Source organism: Mustela nivalis (assembly GCF_964662115.1).
Source record: "Mustela nivalis genome assembly, chromosome: 1".
Classification (NCBI taxonomy): Eukaryota; Metazoa; Chordata; class Mammalia; order Carnivora; family Mustelidae; genus Mustela; species Mustela nivalis.
This window is the reverse complement of record NC_139020.1, coordinates 149733887-149754302: the sequence shown is the minus strand read 5'-3', so window position 1 is coordinate 149754302 and position 20416 is coordinate 149733887. Positions and strand designations below refer to the sequence as shown.

The window sequence follows — 20416 nt, the reverse complement described above, 5'->3', positions numbered from 1 at the left end:
AATTGATGATGATCATGTTTCAAGCCAGAATGGCAGTGATGGGAGGTGGATGGATTTTGGACGTATTCTGAAAACCAAACTGACAGATTTTTGACAGAGCATGGAGGATGACAGAAAGAGAGCAACTCCTTGGTCCAAGGTTTTTGGCTGAGCAACTAGTGCTGCTGTCAACTGAAACAGAAAAGAGAAGCTCTAGGGGAAAAGACAGGAACTTAAAACAAGGAGCTGGATGTAACAAATTAGTCACATAATTTACTATACTTACAGTAACTTTTAAGGTAGGCAGTAATAATCCTTATTTTCCTAATGAAGACACAGAGGCTTAGAAGGGGTAATGTATGAGTAGTTAATAACTGCCAGGAATTGGAATTTAAATTCATTCTGCCAGAATCCACTGCTCGAGCTCCCCACATTGTATCCTGCTATCTCTGAGGTAAAAAAGTCTCAAGCAGTGATTTTTATTACTAAACTGTTACTGCTACCTCATGTAGCTTTTGGGATGGGGAACCTCAAATCTGAGTGGTAAGCTGGCTTTTGGCATCCAGTTTGGTAGGGCCATCTGCCAGACAGGCATGGGGAGAAAAACAACAGCAGGAGAGCAGTCAGGAGGGCAGAGGAGGGAGCCCTTTAGGGACATGCTGAAGCATTGCAATGTTCTACAATTCTGCAAACACTGAGGAACCAGATTCCATAGGAAATGGTGGGATGGCTTGTTTTGAGAAAAGTATTCGGCAGCAGTGTAAAAAACAGCTACTCTTTTTTTCCCCTCCCCCATGCAAAACAACTACTCTTTGTATGATGGCAGAAGCAACAAACTAGACAATATTTACCAATGTCAGAAAAATGGGTTGTAACATTCTCTCTCAACCGGAGCTGTACAAATTGATGATGCAAATCTCTATCACTACACTTAGTGGAAAATAAAATCCTAAATGCATTTACTCTTATAAGACTACTGTGATCTGGCCCATGTTCCATCCCCCAACTCTTTCACAACAATCTAACAACACCCCCTTTCATCCCAGTTCCCAACTATGCAAAATTTGTTCCCATTTAAATGTCTTTGCAAGTGCAAAAAAAATTATGGAATTATTCTCTCCTAGATCTTGTATGGCTTTGTTTATTCTCAATGCAAATGCCACTGAGAGAGACCTTCCCTGACCAATTAATCTAAAATAGATTCATTTTGTGTTCTAACATAAAACTCAATAGTACTCATCTCTCTCTGAAAATTTATAAGAACTTGAGGGCAGCAACTTTGCCTTGTAAAATCCAAGACCTAGAACGGTGCCTGGCATGTATAGATACTCAGTGAACACTCGGAGATGATGGATCCCTTAAAAAATTACATGGCTCAGTGGGTTAAAGCCTCTGCCTTTGGCTCACGTCATGATCTCAGGGTCCTGGGATCGAGCCCCACATCGGGCTCTCTGCTCAGTGGGAGCCTGCTTCCTCCTCTCTCTCTCTGCCTGCCTCTCTGCCTACTTGTGATCTCTGTCAAATAAATAAATAAAATCTTTAAAAAAAATTAATCTGAAAAATAACAGGAAGCAAAGTTAAAAAAAAAATTAACAAAAATCTCTTAATGAGGGGCACCTGGGTGGCTCAGTCAGTTGAGTGTCCGATTCTTGATTTCAGCTCGGGTCATGATTTCAGGTTCATGGGACTGAGCCCCGAGTCAGGTTTCCCACTGGACATGGAGCCTGCTTAAGATCCTCCCTCTCCCTCTACCCCTGGTCCCGCCATCCCGCTTGAGCATCTCCTCTCTCTCTCTTTAAAGCAAATAAATAAATAAATAAATAAATAAATAGTTAAAAAATCTCTTAATGGAAAAGTCTGCAATGTAAGAATATTCAAATACTCACGGAATCACTATCATCTTTTTTAGAATCCCTTTTCAATGGCTCATTCATATCTTCTTGACTACGGAAACTGAAATTCTGAATTGCTTCAGTGACACCTCTAAGAGAGCTATAAATATCTTCAGAGTTCATATTTTCTGTGTCATAATCAAATGCACTATGAAAAAGACAACTAATTATTTTTGTATAGTTTTAAAACACAAACACATTTCCAATTATGTAGGATCCCCAAAGCATAATCAGCAAAACAAAACAAAACCTGACAACTATAAATGGTTAAGGTATATGTCCTCTTGTCCACCCATCAAGGGCAGCTTACAATGACTCTAAATGCATAGCCCTTAACATCTCATTTATCTGTTACCTTCAAAAATGTTCTGATTAACTAGGGCCAGCAAATTATGACCCCGGAAATCTAAAAATGTTTATTTTTTTAAATAGTTGAGAGCAAAGTCAAAATAACATTTCCTAACACCTTTCCAATGAAAATCATATAAATTCTTATTTCAGTGTCCATAAATAAAATGGTATTGGGATCAGCAGCACTTATCTATTCAGGTACCCGCTACAGCTATTTTCACACTGTAACCACAGAACTGAGTAGAGGTAAAAATATAGTGTGGCCCGCAAGGCTGGAAATATTTACCATATGGCCCTTAACAGAAAGTTTGCTAACTCCTGTGATTAACTTATAATTATGGTACAGCTAAAAGAGAAGATAAATGTATTTTACACAAACTTATAGGAAGGCAGAGAAGTTTTTACACCAAACATACATGTTACTGACATTACTTCTATAATCAAATTCTAAAACTCAACTGAATCTGGAATTTCACCATCAAATTGTCACATGTGTGTCACAAGGAATAAACAAGGCAGGTTAAATATGCAATGTATTTTGCTTCCTCAGATGCTGATGAAGTATCCTATAACTGTAATAAATATGATGAAGCATACTATGACATATGGCTAATAAAATCATGTTAATAACTATGTAAGTAAATATGAAATAGTATGCAAATCATTTTTTAAAAGGCCAGGAAAAAGTATTAGTTTATTAATGAGTCAAGAACTTCATCTGAAATACTTGAACTGCATTAATGCTTGAACTGCATTAAGTGTGTGAATATTTTATACAGCTTTTATTTTATATGAAGGACAAATCTCACAGTCACATTCTTTCCTGAAGACACAGACATAATGCCATTTTTATATTTAGCCTTTCCTTATTTTTTCTTTATTTTTATGTTTTTGTAAGTATATCTCAGAAACATAACTACTCCATTTAATGCTTCAAGCACTAATTTACAAAAGCTGTTTAAGTTTTCTTCTCACTTACAGAAAAATTAGTTATCCAGTGCATTATTTTCATTTAAAGGGTTAGTTTTGGAATAAACTTAAAATTTTTTGAATCTGCTAAGTTTCTGTATGTCAAGACCTTTCAAGTCAAGTGGAAATCAAGTAGAATTACATTATTGTCTGTTGTCTAAGAATGGGAATCCGCAAACACAAGTCATGATGGAAAATAGCCCTTTTATTACCTTGGAGATAAAGTATTCTGTGATGTATTGGTAGGAGAAGTAAGAGGACTGGACCAGTTGGCTGGTGAACGTGGTGTTGGTCTTGTCAAAGGACTTCCCATGGAACCCTGATTAGGGGAGTCAAATAAATATTAACATATGACAGGGAAGTTCAACTAAAAGGCTCTTAGGGAAGTCATGCAATCAAGAAGTTGAACAATCAGAGGGACATATTTGTAGGTGAGTATTCTAAATATTCATGTATTTATCTCTGCTTTCTGTAGGAAAAAACATTTTCCCCATTCAGAAACCTACCTCTAGTCATTTTTTGTTTTCTTCACCTGCTTCCTGCTCTCAAATATTATCAACATTTTCCTTCTCATTGATTCAACAGGACCCCAAACTTTTTTATTTTAATTAATTTTTAAATTAAAAAAATATTTTTTTAAAGTAGGCTTGACCTACTTTAGGTCATGACCCTGAAATTGAGAGTTGAAAGGTCTACAGACTGAGCCAGCCAGGTACTCCCCACAAACTGATAATTTTAAATTAGCTTCTCATTGTAAGCCAATATCTTTCCTTCAACCATTATCAATATTCAAATTTTATTCCTCCTTGAGTACGCTTTATAAATGATTTTCTTAAGCATACCAAAGTAAAGTTCATTATTATTATTTTGCCTACCTTTTAAGATATAACCAAACAATCCCTCTCCTTTTAAAAGATAACCAAATATAGTCCCAAGAAATTGTTCTCAGATTGTTTTTAACCTTCAGACGTAACCTGAAGCCCGTCATAAATGTATCTAATTTTTCCCTTACCCATGATCAAATATCGGTTTTTTAATACTTACATTTAATTTTTTAGGCATATTATATAAATGATTCTTGCTATACAGGTACATATAACACTGTAATGTTTCATTTATCCAGACCTTACCTCTCCAAAACAAAATTCTGGATTCAAGCAACCAGGGACCCATAAACCTGTGAACAGGTTTGTGAACACACCTTTTAAAGCCCTACCTTCTTCAGATCTTATTTGTTAACCAAGTCATCCCTTCTAGTCCTCAAATAAGGACTGGTTCCCTTTCCCTGTTCATACCCTGGCCACCATTCACCACCAACCTAATGTATATCAAATTATAACAAAAATATGACAAGCCCAAGGACTATATTCTTTCCAGAACAGTATTTAATACTGCATAGGAGATGTTGCCTAATACAGATACAAAAATTATATACTTGGATCAGAAGTTTACTTCACGTAAAAAAGGAATCAATTGCTGTGAAACCATCACACCACATAATAGTCAAGAAAATAACTGAAAGATACCTGGGTTCCATTGCCAGTGTTTCGTAGGTGATTATGAAGAAGCTTTGTAGCACCATCTTGAAAAGTTTTTGGTAAAGCTCCTAATAACATTGTAAACTCTGGGGTATTGAGTTCAAATAAAGAAATCAGCACTGACTGTGCTGCCTAGAAAACAAAGACATAGAACAAATAAAAAAGTATATTTTGGTTCCTCAAAGGAGACAATTTTCTTCACTCAACATTTCTGTTCAATAGCACAAAGCCATCTTTCCCACAGAAAAAGAGGTTCTTACACACTTTCAGAATTCTTTGTTGGGAGAGTAAAAAAATAATTGGCCAAGGGAATATTAAAAATGTTACAAATACAATCTAGCACTCAATGGCAAAAGTTAAACAGTTTCTGTGGGTTATTCTACCAATATATACTACTTCTTCATTTTTCCTCGTAAGTGATTACAAGAAGAAAGATGGACGGAAATATACCAATACAGGTGTCCTACACTTTCCCAAAAGTTCACATTATACCACTTTGCTTTTATGAAAGACCTGTAACAGTACCTGCCTTCCCTAACCAAAAGAAAAACAAAAGATCTTCACCTTTACATTAAGGCAAAAAGCAAAAATAGTATTCAGCATTTGTTTTGCAGTGAACCGTTATAAAGGCAGCACACACTCTGAGTAGTGAGAATGGTACCACCAAGCTCCTTCCCCAGGAGCTAAACTCAGCATCAAGTCACCATAGCATAGCATTGCTGAACTGTATATGTAAGCATCTGTGCTTTGATTTATTTCGTAGGTCTGTTAGCAAGATGTATCCTAAGGTATCAGAAAGGCAAAAAAAGATGCTATTTTTGGGTCTGGGAAGACTTAGAAGTTTTTCCATATAAATTAATGGAATTGTCTCCTTGCTTTATTCCATACTGGCATATGAAAGGTTTCATAGGAACATTCTATTTTAAGATAGTGGGGGAAACCTATATATTCCCCTAAGCTATAAAAAGTCCACTCAGAGCAACTTAATACTTTATTATTCATTTTTACATATATGGAAAATAATGTTTTGGTGGAAATGTGAACAAAACAATGAAGTCAGTCCTCTCAAACCCTGCAGCTCCTTTACAGACAAAAACATTGTGATTTGCTTCCTCAGATCAGATAAGAAAACTGAGAAATTTACTTCCTCCTTTTATAAACATATATTTTTATCCCCAGGGGTACAGGTCTGTGAATCACCAGGTTTACACACTTCACAGCACTCACCAAAGCACATACCCTCCTTTTAATGTAATCAACAGAGCTACTGAAAACCAAACTTTGAAATTCAGATTACCACAGAAACTTCACTGAGAAGAGGAAAAAACCCAAATAGTTCACAATCATGACTCAGATGAAAATACGTCCATCTTGTCCTGGACCTTTTCAGACCCCATTCTATGAAAACTGAAGTGTTCTATATTTATGATATCTGAATATAAAACACGAGGCGAATGGTTAAATTATGTTACATTGGAACAATGACACACTATACAACACGGCCTTGAATGATAGAACTCTATACGTGAAGAAATCGGGAGAGGGTTATCATATACTGCTGAAGGAAAAATATAACAATAAAAATAATAAAAATATAACAAAACAACAGCTATAATATAAGCCCAATATACATTGTGTGGGTATGTCCTCGAACACGTTAACTGTACTTAAGTAAAACTATTTCTATTTTAGGGATGCCTGGGTGGCTCAGTCAGTTAAGTGTCTCACTTGTGGTTTGGGTCCAGGTCATGACCTCAGTATTATGAGACAGAGCCTTTTGTCAGGCTTCACAATCAACAGGGAGTTTGCCTGAAATTCTCTGCACACCCCCCGTTTCTCCCTTTGCCCCAACTCCCCCTTGCACATGCATCCTCTCTCTGAAATAAAATCTTAAAAAAAAACCAACAAAACCTACTCGTATTTTGAAACAACTTTATTGATCTTTTTTGGAACACTGAAACTACCTCAAGTTACTCTGAGCAAAGGAATTAATGATTGTTAAGGTATACTTTATTCCATCTAGGCTTTATTTCCCTCCAGAGGTAGAGAGCATAACTGTTCCAAAACCATTTACCAATGAGTATATTCTTTCCTCATGAGGTGGCACCATTATCATGAATTAACCTCCCATATAAACCAAACTGTTTCTGATCCTCTGACCCTCCTATGTGTTCTATTGAAATAAATAATATGGGTTTAAGCTGTATGATTTAAAATGCAGTATTTTTAGTATATTTTGATAAAGTCCTTCATTTTTGTTATGCTTTACTGTCACATTTGCTTTACTACATACATTTTTACTTATTCATTTATTTACTTATTTCACAACATAAATCAGTTCTTCATTAGAATACTGTATTCCATTTCTTTTTTCTTAAGCTTTTAATTCCAGTTAAGATACAGTGTCAGTATTATTAGGTTCAGGTATATAATACAGTAATTCAGCAATTCCATATATCACCTGATGTTCATCAAAAGTGCACTCCTTAATCCACATCAAGTATTTAACCCATCCCCCAACCCATTTCCCTTCTGATAACCTTCAATTTGTTTTTTTCTCTTTTAAAGGTTTTTTTTTTTTAAAGATTTTATTTATTTGTCAGAGAGAAAGAGAGCGAGTGAGCGCACAAGTAGGCAGAGTGGCAGGCAGAGGCAGAGAGAGAAGCAGGCTCCCTGCCGAGCAAGGAGTCCGATGCAGGACTCGATCCTAGGACCCTGGGTTCATGACCTGAGCCGAAGGCAGCAGCTTAACTGACTGACCTGTGACTGAGCAACACAGGTGTCCCTAAAGTTTTTATTTTTTTAAGTAATCTCTCCACTCAATATGGGGCTTGAATTTACAATTCCAAGATCAAGAGTTACATGCTCTACTGGCTGGACCAGCCAAATGCCCCTTTCCCCTTTGTTTTGTTCCTTAAATTCCACATGTGAGTGAAATCACACAGTTTTTCTTTCTCTGACTTATTTTGCTTAGCATTATACTCTCTAGCTCCATCCATGTCGTTGTAAATGGCAAGATTCCATTCTTTTTTAATGGCTGGATAATATTCCACATATATACAAACATCTTTATCCATTCATCAACTGATGGACACTTGGGCGACTTCCATGATTTGGCTATTGTAAATAATGCAGCTATAAACATAGGGGTACATGTATCCTTCTGAATTAGTGTTCTTGTTTTTTGGGTATATATTCAATATTCCAATTCCTGGATCACAAGGTAGTACTGTTTTTAATTTTTTGAGGAACCTCCATACAGTGGCTGCACCAATTTACATTCCCACCAACAGGGCAAGAAGGTTCCTTTTTCTCCACAGCCTCATCAATACTTGCTTCCTGTGTTGTTGATTTTAGCCCCTTTGACAAGTTGAGGTGATATTTTGTAGTTCTGATTTGCATTTCCCTGATGATGAGTGAAGTTGAGCATCTTTTCATGTGTCTGTTGGCCATGTGTATGTCTTCTTTGGAGAAATGTCTGTTCATGTCTCTTGCCCATTTTTTTTTTTTTTAAGATTTTATTTATTTATTTGACAGAGAGAGATCACAAGCAGGCAGAGAGGCAGGCAGAGAGAGAGAAGGAAGCAGGCTCCCAGCTGAGCAGCAGGCTCCCGGCTGAGCAGAGAGCCCGATGGGGGGCTCGATCCCAGGACCCTGTGATCATGACCTGAGCCGAAGGCAGCAGCTTAACCCACTGAGCCACCCAGGCGCCCCTCTCTTGCCCATTTTTAAACTGGACTGTTTTTTTGGGTACTGAGTTGTATATGTTCCTTATATATTTTGGAAGTTTGTAGCAACTCTGCTGAGCAAGAACAGCATTTACTCACTTCATGTCTGTGTCACATTTCAAACTTTTTCATCATTATATTTGTATGGTGATCTGTGATTAATGATCTCTGATGTTACTATTGTAATTGTTTTGGGGTACCACGAATCATGTTCATATGAGATGGCGAACATAATCATTAAATGTTGTTTGTGTTCTGACTGTCCCATTGACCAGCCATTCTCATCTCTCTCCCTTTCCTTGGGACTCCCTGTTCCCTAAGACACAACCATATTGATTGAAATGAGGCCAATTAATGGTTCTACAATGGTCTTTAAGTGTTCAAGTGAGAGAAAGAGCTGTGTGTCTCTCACATTAAATTAAAAGCTAGAAATAACTAAGCTTAGTGAGGAAGGCAAGTCAAAAGCTGAGAGAGGCCAAAAGCTAGGCCTCTTGTGACACACAGCTAACTTGTGACTGCGAAGGGAAGGTTCTTGAAGGAAATTAAAAGTGCTATTCCAGTGAACACACAGATGATAAGAAAACAACGCAGCTTTATTGCTGATATAGAGACAGAATTTTAGTGGTCTGGATAGAAGATCAAAGTGGCTACAACACTCCCTGAAGGCAGAGCATCATCCAGAGCAAGGTCTTAACTCTCCTCAGTTTTGTGAAGGCTGAGATTGGTGAGGAAGCTGTGAATGTTTGAAACCAGAAGTTGGTTCATGAAGTTTAAGGGAAGAAGCCCCCTCCATAACATAAAAGTGCATGGTGGAGCAGCAAAGTGCTGATACAGAAGTTCCAATAAATCATTTAGAAGATCTAGCTAGGATGATGCATGAAGGTAGCTACACTAAACAACAGATTTTCAATGTAGATGGAACAACATTATTTATATTATAAACAAATTTATATTAGGAATAAGATGCCATCTAGGACTTTGACAGCTAGAGAGGAGAGGTCAATGCCTGGCTTCAAACGACAGGGTGACTCTCTTGTTATGGGATAACGAAGCCTGTGACTTCAAGGTGAAGCCACCGCTTCACTTACTATTGTGAAAATCCTAAGGCCCTTCAGAATTATGCTAAATCTACTCTCCTGTTGCTCCATAAATGGAATAACAAAGCCTGGGGGAGAGCACATGTATTTTCAACATGGTTTCCTGAATATTTTAAACCACTGCTGAAACCCACTGCTAAGGAAAAAAAGATTCCTTTCAAAATACTACTGTTTATTGACAATGAGCCTGGTCACCCAGAGCTGCAATAGAGATGTACAATGAGAGTTACTGTTGTCTTCACCCCTAAGACAGTATCCATTTTGCAGCCCAAGAATCATGGAGTTATTTTGACTTTGAAGACTTATAACTTCAATACATTTCGTAAGGCTATAGCTACCATAGATAGTAATTCCTGTGATGGATCTGGGCAAAGTAAATTGAAGATCTTTTGAAAAAGGATTTGCCATTCTAGATGTCATTAAGAACATCTGTGATTCCTGGGAAGAGATTAAAGTATCAACATTAACAGGAATCTGGAAAAAGTTGATTCCAACCTTCATGGATGACTTTGAAGGGTTCAAGACGTCAGTGGCGGGCATAACTGCAGATATGGTAGAATTAGCAAGGGAACTAGAAGTGAAGCCTAAAGATGTGACTGAACTGCTGGTATCTCATGACAAAACTGGAAGAGATAAGAAGTTGCTTCTTACGGAAGAACAAAGAAAGTGTTATTTGAGATGGAATCTACTCCTGATAATAGGTTGTTGAAATAACAAAGAATTTAGAATATTACACAGGTTAGTTGGTAAAGCAGCTGCAGGTCTGAGAGGACTGAATCCTTTTTTGAAAGAAATTCTGTGGGTAAAATGCTATTAAACAGCATTTCATACTACAGAGAAACCGTAGAAGAGTTGATAGATGCAGAAAACTTCATTTTCCCCTTATATTTTTAAAAATGAATTCTGAATGACTTTTGATTTGGAATTAGTGATTTAAAAACAATTTTAGGGGAACCTAGGTGGCTCAGTGGGTTAAAGCCTCTGCCTTCAGCTCAGATCATGATCCCAGGATTCTGGGATCGAGCCCCATGTTGGGCTTTCTGCTCAGCAGAGTGCCTGCTTCCCTTCCTCTCTCTGCCTGCCTCTCTGCCTACCTGTGATCTCCGTCTGTCAAATAAATAATAAACAAAATCTTAAAAAAAAGTTTTTAAAAACTTGAGTACAGTTGACACACAATGTCCCATAGGTTTCAAGTGTATATGATGATTTAACCTCTATGTTATGCCCACCGCGAGTGTAACTATGTGTCACCAAACATCATTATTATATCACTAATTGTATTTCCTACGCTGTGCCTCTTATAACCATGACTTATTCATTCCACAACTGAAAGCCTGTATTTTCCATTCTCCTTTATCCATTTTCCCCATCTCCTACCCTGTTCCCTCTGGCAATCATCAGTTTGTTCTCCATATTTATAGTCTGATCCCGCTTTTTGTTTATTTATTTATTTATTTATTTTGGTTTCCACTTAAGTGAAATCACATGGTATTTGTCTTTTTCAATCTGACTAACCTCACAGCATAATATCCTTCAAGCCCATGCATGCTGTTGCAAACGGCAAGATCTCATCCTTTTTTATGGCTGCTAAGAGTCCATTGTACATGAATACCTAATCTTCTTTATCCATTCATCTATCAATGGACACTTGAATTGCTTCCACATCTTGGCTACTGTGAATAATGCTGCAAATAATGCTGCAATAAACACAGGGGTACAAATCATCTTTTCAAATTAGCGTTTTCATCTTGTTTGGGTAATACCTAGTACTGTCTATGGTATTTCTATTTCTGTTTGAGAAACCTCCATACCGTTTTCCACCACTGCTGCCTTCTTTCAAATAACTGCCACAGCCACCCCAACATTTGGCAACCACCACCCTGATCAGTAAACATTGAGACAAGACCCCTTATCTGCCAAAAGATTAGGACTCTGAATTCTTAGATGATGGTTAGCATTTTTTGGCAGTGTTTTAAAATTAAGGTATGTACATCTTTTTGGACATAACTGCACACTTAACAGACCACAGCATAGTGCAAAGGTAACTTATTTACACTGGGAAATGAAAATATTCCTATCACTTGGCTTTACTGCAGTGGTCTGGAACACAATCTGCAATCTTTCTGAGGTATGCCCATACTAGGTTTTGAAATCAGGAAGTATGAAGTCCTCCTACTTTGTACTTTTTCAAGATTGGAATGGAACCCTTGCAATTCCATAGAATTTTGGAATCAGCTTGTAAATTTCAACAAATTTCTTGTAAGTTTCTACAAATTTCTGGGATTTCACAAATTTCTACAAATTTTACCTGCGGATCACTTTGGGCAGTATTACCATCTTATTAAGCCTTCCCATCCATGAACATGGAATGTTTTTCAGTTTATTTAAATCATTAATTTCTTCTAAAACTAGTTGGTAGTGTCTATATAAATTCTGCATTTCTTTTGTCAAGTGTATTCTTATAGATTTTAATCTTTTTGATGCTATTGTAAATGTAAATGAAATTCTTCCCCTAATTTCATTTTCGGATTGCTCACTGAAGTTTTAAAAATATAACTGATTTCTGCATACTGTTTTATATCCTGCAAACTTGAACTTACTAGTTCTAATAGTTTTTCAGTGATTCCTTAGCATTTTCTCTATACAAGATCATATCATTTGCAAATAGAAATATTTTTATTACTAACTTTACAATCTAGATGCCTTTTATTTCTTATTTTCCCCTGACTGTCCTGGCTAGAATCCCCAGTTGAATAGATATAGAAATTGTTGATGTGTACATTTTTAGCCACACCAGTATAGCACACTTAGACCAGAGTATAGTGTAATGCAGAGTATATACTGAATTGCATAGCTGAACAGAAATAGTGAAAGCAGACATAGTTGTCTTGCTAATTTTGAGGAAGCATCCAGTCTTTCACCATTAAGTATGGGTTTAACTGTGGATATCTGCAGGTGTCCTCTACTGGCCTGAGAAAGTTCCTTCCATTGTTAGTTTTCATGTATTTATTTTTTGTTAAATCACAAAAGGATGTTATGATTTTGCCAGATGCCTTTTAAGATTTTAGTTTTAAGTAATCTCTACACCCAACACGGGGCTTGAACTTATAATCCTGAGATGGAGAGTCCTATGCTCCATTGACTGAGCCAGGTAGGAGCACCATTAGGTGCCTTTTCTATTGATAGAATCAATAGATATTATCTACTGAAAATGGTGTATTACTTTAATAGACTTTCAGATGTTAATTTAACTCTGCTTTCCTGGGATAAATCTCATTTACTTGGTCATGGTGTATAATTCTCTTTTTATGCTGCAGATTTAGTTTGCTAATATTTTGTCGAGGATTAAACTGCATCCATATTCGTCAAAGATACCACTCTAGTTTGTGTGTGTGTGTGCGTGCGTGGGTGCGCGCGTGTGGTGTCTTTACCTGATTTGGGGATCAAGGTACTACTGCCCTCACACAATGAGTTAGAAAGTGTTCCTTCTGTTTTTTTGGAAGAGTTTCTAAAGAACTGGTAGTAATTTGTTTGGTGGAATTTGCCAGGGAAGCCATCTGAGCCTGGCTTCTCTTCATGGGTACTTTTTTGATTACTAAGTGAATCTCTTTACTTGTTCTCTTAAAATGTCTATTTCTTCCTGAGTCAGTTTTGGTAGTCTACATCTTTCTAGGGATTTGTTCATTTCATCGAAACCACTGACATGTAAGTATTCATAATACTCCTTTAGAGTTCTTTTGATTTCTGTAAGGTTAGTCATATTTCTTCTTTCATTTCTAATTCTAGTAATTTTAGACTCTTTTCTTCTTGGTCAATCTAATTAAAAGTTTGCCAGTTTTGTTGATCTTTCAAAAAAACAGCTTTTAGTTTCACTGATTGTTTTTGTTTTATTGATTTGTGCTTTAATCTTTTTTTTCTAAGTAGGCTCTGAAGATCATGAGTCTCATGCTCTACCAACTGAGCCAGGCACCCCAATTTGTGCTTTAGTCTTGTCTTTCTGTTTACTTTAGGGTTAGTTTGATCTTCTTTTTCCAGTGTCGTAAGATAGTGGTTAAGGTTACTAATTTGAGATCTTTCTCCTTTATTATTATAGTATTAACTCTTATAAATTTCACTCTAAGCACTGCTTTAGCTGCATCCTATAAATTCATGTCTTCATTCCTATAAATTCATGTCTTCATTTTCATTCACCTCATTGTATTCTCTAATTTCCCTTTTGATTTCTTCTTCAATCCACACTGGTGATTTAGAAATAAGTTGTTTAGTTTCCATGTATTTGTAAGCTCCCTACCCCCCACAAATTTCCCTGTTATTAACTTCTAATTTCAGTGCAGTGTGGGCAGAGAACATACTTTGTACTATTTTTATTCTTTTAAGAAAATAACTACTGAGGTTTATTTCTTCGTCTAGGTTTATTTCATCACCTAGCATATGGTCTTATCCTGGAGACTGTTCCATATACACTTAAGAAAATATATATATTCTGCTTCTGTTGGGTAAAATGTTCACCATTAGAAATAAAGGTCACAAAATATATATTCTGTGTCTTCTTTACAGCATATATCAAAGAAAATGATTCACAAAGGAAGAGAGTAAAGAGAGCTACATATAGGGTGAAAGTAAAGGGTGAAGCGAAGTTTTAGGAAGATGACGAAGAGAACAGAAGGTCTAGAAAGGAGCTCCCCATGAAATAAATAAATAGCAGGTTTTTGAGCATAAGGAAAATGTTACCCATAAGTATGTTACAGAGATATTGAAAATATGAACTGATAAACAACATTAAAAAAAACCAACAACCAGGGAAATGGAAAACAAGGTAAATTATTTACACCATGACAAAGCTTAAGAAAGGAGAAACCATTTGTTGTAGGAGTTAACACTTCCACAGTCAAAAGGTAAATCTTTTGTACTGATTAACAATGGTTGATTCCTAAGTATTCTGAAGATAATGGCAAAGATTTAGGAAAGGATGTGGGAATGGTAAATAAATAAAGATTTTATTTATTTGTCAGAGAGAGAGAGAGAGAGAGAGCGCGCGAGCGCACAAGGTGGGGGAGGGTGGCAGGCAGAGGGAGAAGCAGGCTCCCCACTGAGTAAGGAGTCCGATGGGGACTCAATCCCAGGGTCCTGGAAGGCAGATGATCAACTGTCTCAGCCACCCAGGTGTCCCCAAAGCTAAGTTCTTATGTACAAAGATAGATAGAAATTTACATAATGGCTAAATTTATCAACAGATCAACAGATAATACCTAAAATGAGTAGATCAGGTAATATTGTAAACTCTTATTTGAAATACAATGGTACCTGCAAGGGGAAAGATTTGGACTATAGTTGACCCTTGAATAAGCACCAACCTCCTGCACAGTTGAATCTCTTCATTTTTTTTATAGTTTGACTCTCCCCGAAACTGAACTACTAATAGTCTACTGTTGACAGAAGCCTTAGTGGTAATATAAACAGCAGATCAACATATCTTTCGTGTGCTCTACGTATTATATACTGTATTCTTACAATAAACTAAAGATGCTATTAAGAAAATCCTAAGGAAAATATATTTATAGTACCATACTATAAAAAATATCTGCATGTAAGTAGACCACTGCCGTTTAAATCTGTGCTGTTCAATGGTCAAGTATTTTTTTATTTCACTCTTTTGGTTGATTACGTTCAGTATACTCTTTAATCACCTTCCCTTTCCCCCCATCCCCTCATCCACTTCCCCTCTGGTAACCACCAGTTTGTTTTCTATAATTAAAAGTCTGTTTCTGGGACGCCTGGGTGGCTCAGTTGGTTGAGCTGCTGCCTTCGGCTCAGGTCATGATCCCAGGACCCTGGGATCGAGTCCCGCATCGGGCTCCTTGCTCAGTGGGGAGCCTGCTTCTCTCTCTGCCTCTGCCTGCCTCTCTGCCTGCTTGTGTTCTCCCACTCTCTCTCTCTAACAAATAAATAAATAAAATCTTTTAAAAAAAAGTCTGTTTCTTGGTTTGTCTCTTTTTTCCCCTTTGTTTCTTAAATTCCATGTGAGTGAGATCATATAGTATTTGTCTTTTCCTGACTATTGTGATTAGTATTATACTGTCTAGTTCTATCCATGTTGTTCATATGGCAAGACTTCATTCTTGTTTATGGCTGAATAACATTCCATTATATATTTATATATATATGTGTGTATATATAGCACCTCTTTTTTTATCCATTCCTCTATCAGTGGACACTTGGTCTGCTTCCATAGTCTGACTATTGTAAATAATGCTGCTATAAACATAGGGGTGCATGTAACCTTTTGAGTTAGTGTTTTTGTATTTTTTGGGTACATACCCAATACTGCAATTCCTGGATCATAGGGTACTTCTATTTTTAATTTTTTGAGAAACCTCCATACTGTTTTTCACAGTGGCTGCACCAATTTGGATTCCCACCAACTATGCAAGAGGGTTCCCTTTTCTCCACATCCATCCCAACACCTGTTATCTGTGTTTTTTTTTTTTTTTTAAGATTTCATTTATTTATTTGACAGAGAGAAATCACAAGTAGACGGAGAGGCAGGCAGAGAGAGAGGAAGGGAAGCAGGCTCCCCGCTGAGCAGAGAGCCCGATGCGGGACTCGATCCCAGGACCCTGAGATCATGACCCGAGCCGAAGGCAGCGGCTTAACCCACTGAGCCACCCAGGTGCCCTCTGTGTTTTTGACTTTAGATGTTCTGATAGCTGTGAGGTGATAACTCATTGTGGTTTTAATTTGCATTTCCCTGATGATGAGTCATGTGAAGTATCTTTTCATATGTCTGTTGGCCATCTGTATATCTTCTTTGGAGAAATGTCTGTTCATGTCTTCTGCCCATTTTAGTTGGATTATTTGTTCTTTTGGATGTTGAGACATAAAAATTCTCTAAATATTTTGGTTACTATCAAGGGTTGACTATATTTTGAATGGTTACAAGATTAGAGCTTGGGAAGATTGTGGCAAGGACAGTTAATATTTATTTATTTATTTTTGGGGGCGGGGAAGGAAGGGAGAGGGAGAGAGAGAGAGAGGCTCCACACCCAGCACGAAGCCCAAAGCAGGGCTCAATCTCACAATCCTGAAATCATGACCTGAGCTGAAATCAAGAGTTGGATGCTTAACCAACTGAGCCACCCAGGCGCCCCGGGACAGTTATTTTTAGGTTTATTAAACCTATATTTAGATTTATTTAAAAAAAGGGAAGAAAAAAAAAGAGCTATTTATTTTAGAGATGGGGGGAGAAAGCATGCATGCGAGTGGAAAGGAGTGGCAGAGGGACAGAATCTTCAAGCAGACTCCCTGCTGAGCAGGGAGCTGACTCAGGGCTTGATCTCATGACCCATGAGATCACAACAAACACTGAGACCGAGTCAGATGCTTAACCATACAGGTGCCCCAGGACAGTCTTTTTTATATTATACTCATATTAATTGGATAAAATTTAAAATAATTTAAAAGAGAACATTAAAAAGAAAAGTCTTCATGTCACCAGGTAAATAACTTAATACTAACTGGTAATGTCCTGAAATATTAAGTCCTTTCATTGGCAATCCAAAACAACTGACTTGCTTTTCTAATTAACTTCTAAACCTTAAATTAAAACATACCTTCCGAACATCAGAACTTTTGGGTTCTGTTGTCCAAGTGATAACCCGAGATACTGCCAGGCGAGTTTCACTGGAATTTATAAAATCTCCTGGATCCATTTGTTTGGCCAGAGTTTCTATGTATTTAAGGATAGCAACCTTCACCTACAGAGGTAAGCAAAATGAGAGGACAGTCAGATGGTCACTGAGGGATACAGATAATACTTCAGAAACAATCAGGTGATTATTTTTTTGACCAATACAAAATGAAACACCATCAACAACAAAAAAGAAATTATATAATCACTTACATATCTGAGATACAAATACATGGTAATGTGGATTTTTGTTTTCACATATAGCAGAACTTTAAAATCCCAGGTGTTTCATTCTCTGTGTCTGAACAACGCCTGAAGACTCTTCTTGATAAAATTAGACCCTTTTTCTTGAGCCTGCCTTCAGAGCTTATAGCTAACTCTTGTCTAGATTTCCCTGGGAGTCAGCCTTTATAAATTGAGTATAATTTGGCTTTTGGGGAAATGAACCAAAAGTATACTGGAAATACGGTATCATAAACCAAGTAAGTAATTGCGGTGGGCAATACAGGTTTCCCCCCAAACATAACAGTAACATTCACCAAATATCATGTACCTTAATAGGTCCATCAACTGCCAGAATTACTACCTTTCGAAAGAAGTGTCACAAAAAATTTTTTACAGAAGTACCACTGGAGAAAATACAACACTTATTTGTAATTCCTGATGCTTGGGTACATGGAAGATAGGTGTGTGGTTGAATGCAGGCTTCAAAATCAGCAGGAGGTGGGGCAAACACACATGCTTCTTCCTTATGGTCAGACTTTGTTATCCTTAGAGTAAGCACTGTTAAATTATCACCTTTCTCTCAGGTATGTTGGAGCAGAAAAACAGGATGAGAACAACTGTCACATCTTCTAACATTCTAGGATTTGTAAATAATGGTTCTAAAGAACTTTGCTAGTGCAGTTTGGAAATGGCACCTGGCATAGTGTACAGTCCTTGGATAAAGAAGATGCTAAACATGTATTAAATACTGATTTGCTGATTGGAAGGTTTATGTATATGATTAGAACAGAAACTTTGAAAAAACATTGCCAAAGATCAAGATAACAATGATCCTTCTTCTCTTCTTATTGATCTTAAGATGTCACTTGTCTCACTCAACCCAAATAAAGTCCTTGAGAAGTACTGTGCTAAATCAATATATAGGAAGTTAACTGTTAAAATAAGGCTGACTTTTATACATTTCCCCACTTCTGACTCTTATTTATAAAGAAAAAGGGGGTGCCTGGGCCTGGGTTCCTCAGTTGGGTAAGTGTCCGACTCTTTGTTTTGGCTTACGTTGTGGTCTTGGGGCCATGTGATTGAGCTCTCTGCTCAGCAGGGAGTCTGCTTCTCTCCTTTGTCTCTCTTTCCCTCTCCCCCCTCTCTTGGGCATGCTCCTTCTCTCTAAAAGAAATAAATCTTTAAAAACTTTTTTAAAAGAAAAAAGTGATCAGATTACATTCATTTAAAAATGAATGAATTTTAAGAACTATAAGAGATATATTGGAAAAAACCTGAGAGTTATCAGCCACCTTAGGTACTAAGGGAAAGAGACTTAGGGTTAATTCTGCAGTAGCAGGCCTAATAAATTATGGCAGCACCTAACATTCTGGGTTCTTAAAGCCATGTCACCTTCTATCAGTGTGAGTAACTGAAAGGTGGTAATAGTAAATCAAAGAATGAACATCAGTGTAGTTTGTTTTCAATTTGCCACCATCTATAGTTGAATATACTTACTTGTGCTATGTGAGATTTAACTAGTGCAGTGTCCTGGCAATTTACAGAGGCACATAAAGTTTTATTTATTTATTTATTTTTAAATTCTAAAAAAAATTTTTTTAAAGATTTTACTTATTTACCTGACAGAGAGAGAGAGAGATCACAAGTAGGCAGAGAGAGATAGGGAAGCAGGCTCCCCACTGAGCAGAGAGCCTGATGCAGGGCTCGATCCCAGGACCCTGAGACCATGACCCAAGCCAAGGGCAGAGGCCACCCAGATGCCCCCCACACATGAAGTTTTAAAAGGGTTTCATAGAGTAGGTGTGTTTACTATACCACTAGGCAAAATAATCACAATACATATATAATAATCATTTGAAAGTTTAGATTTAAGTAGGATATTTCATAAATTTATATACATAATCTGTAATTTTAATAACACAAACATTCATTCTTCTTTAGGGAAGTAAATATTACCTTGCTGGTCAAGTGTGCATAACTTTACAACATATCTGTGAAACCCAGAAAAAGAAGTCACCAAAATTATTTTTTAAACTATTACTTACTCAAAATCACTCTGTATTGCCATTTCCCCCATTCTATTGCTTCTTTTCTGATATTTAACCACATGACTGTGGGAGATAAAATTTTGTATAAAATTTTCTCCTTTATCTGCAAGATCCATCATTTTTTTCAATAAAGAACTTTATAGATCTCACACTCAAGCTGTTTGTGTTTTTCTATAACCTGTTCAGAACTGAATTTTAATCTTAATCTGTAACCGATCTGAAAGTTATTTATTTTTGGCATACATATGGCTCCAATTTAACTTTTCCTTGTTATTCTAAAATATTAACTAAGGAGTTGAAGAGTGATTTTCCCTTATAGCTTTGCTATGTGTGTATGTTGACATAAAATGTAATGCATGTATATATAAAATCCATATAAATATACAGCTCATATAAATATATGGCTTTCAGAGAAACAGTCTGTAATTCCAGACTCCATTTTCCAACAGGAAAACTAATTTTAATCTGTCTGTTTCCCACTATCTTTTTCTCTATCTTTATTTCTTTATTTCTTAAGCGAATGGTTTGGACCTCCCTTTCTACTAGCCCATGAAACAGCTTTATGTACATTTTCAGTAGCACTTGAATACCTACCTACCGCTAGTACCTAAATCATAGCTCTTATTATAGTTTTATTGTGCATTATAATAAAAAATTATAAAATTTTATATTCCTAGGATTGCCTTGCACAATGGGTAGGACAAAGAATGAGTTCAAAACATTTATCAGTAAAATCAAGTAAATGATTCTCCTTCTGTAGATCACATTTTAAAATCAAAATAAATGGAATCCCTTTCACAAAGCAGCTCTGAGAAATTAACGTTATGTTGAGTAACTCAACCCTGTAAGAAACATAATTGTGATTTTTAAGGCAAAATCATATTCAGAAACTTAAAGGAAAA

At 36.7% G+C, this 20416-nt stretch overlaps 1 protein-coding gene across 50 annotated transcripts in view; it reads right to left on the bottom strand.

Annotated features, from left to right (window-relative positions):
* The window catches only part of CLASP2 (cytoplasmic linker associated protein 2), a 186049-nt gene that overhangs the window by 21706 nt on the left and 143927 nt on the right, over positions 1 to 20416 (bottom strand). For all 50 annotated transcript variants that reach the window (XM_082725344.1, XM_082725390.1, XM_082725366.1 and 47 more), the window contains 4 exons: positions 17165 to 17308; positions 4718 to 4861; positions 3404 to 3510; positions 1866 to 2019 (listed from right to left, as the gene is read on the bottom strand). In XM_082725344.1, coding sequence (XP_082581470.1) covers positions 1866 to 2019; positions 3404 to 3510; positions 4718 to 4861; positions 17165 to 17308 — 549 coding nt within the window. The remainder of the gene's footprint in view (positions 1 to 1865; positions 2020 to 3403; positions 3511 to 4717; positions 4862 to 17164; positions 17309 to 20416) is intronic.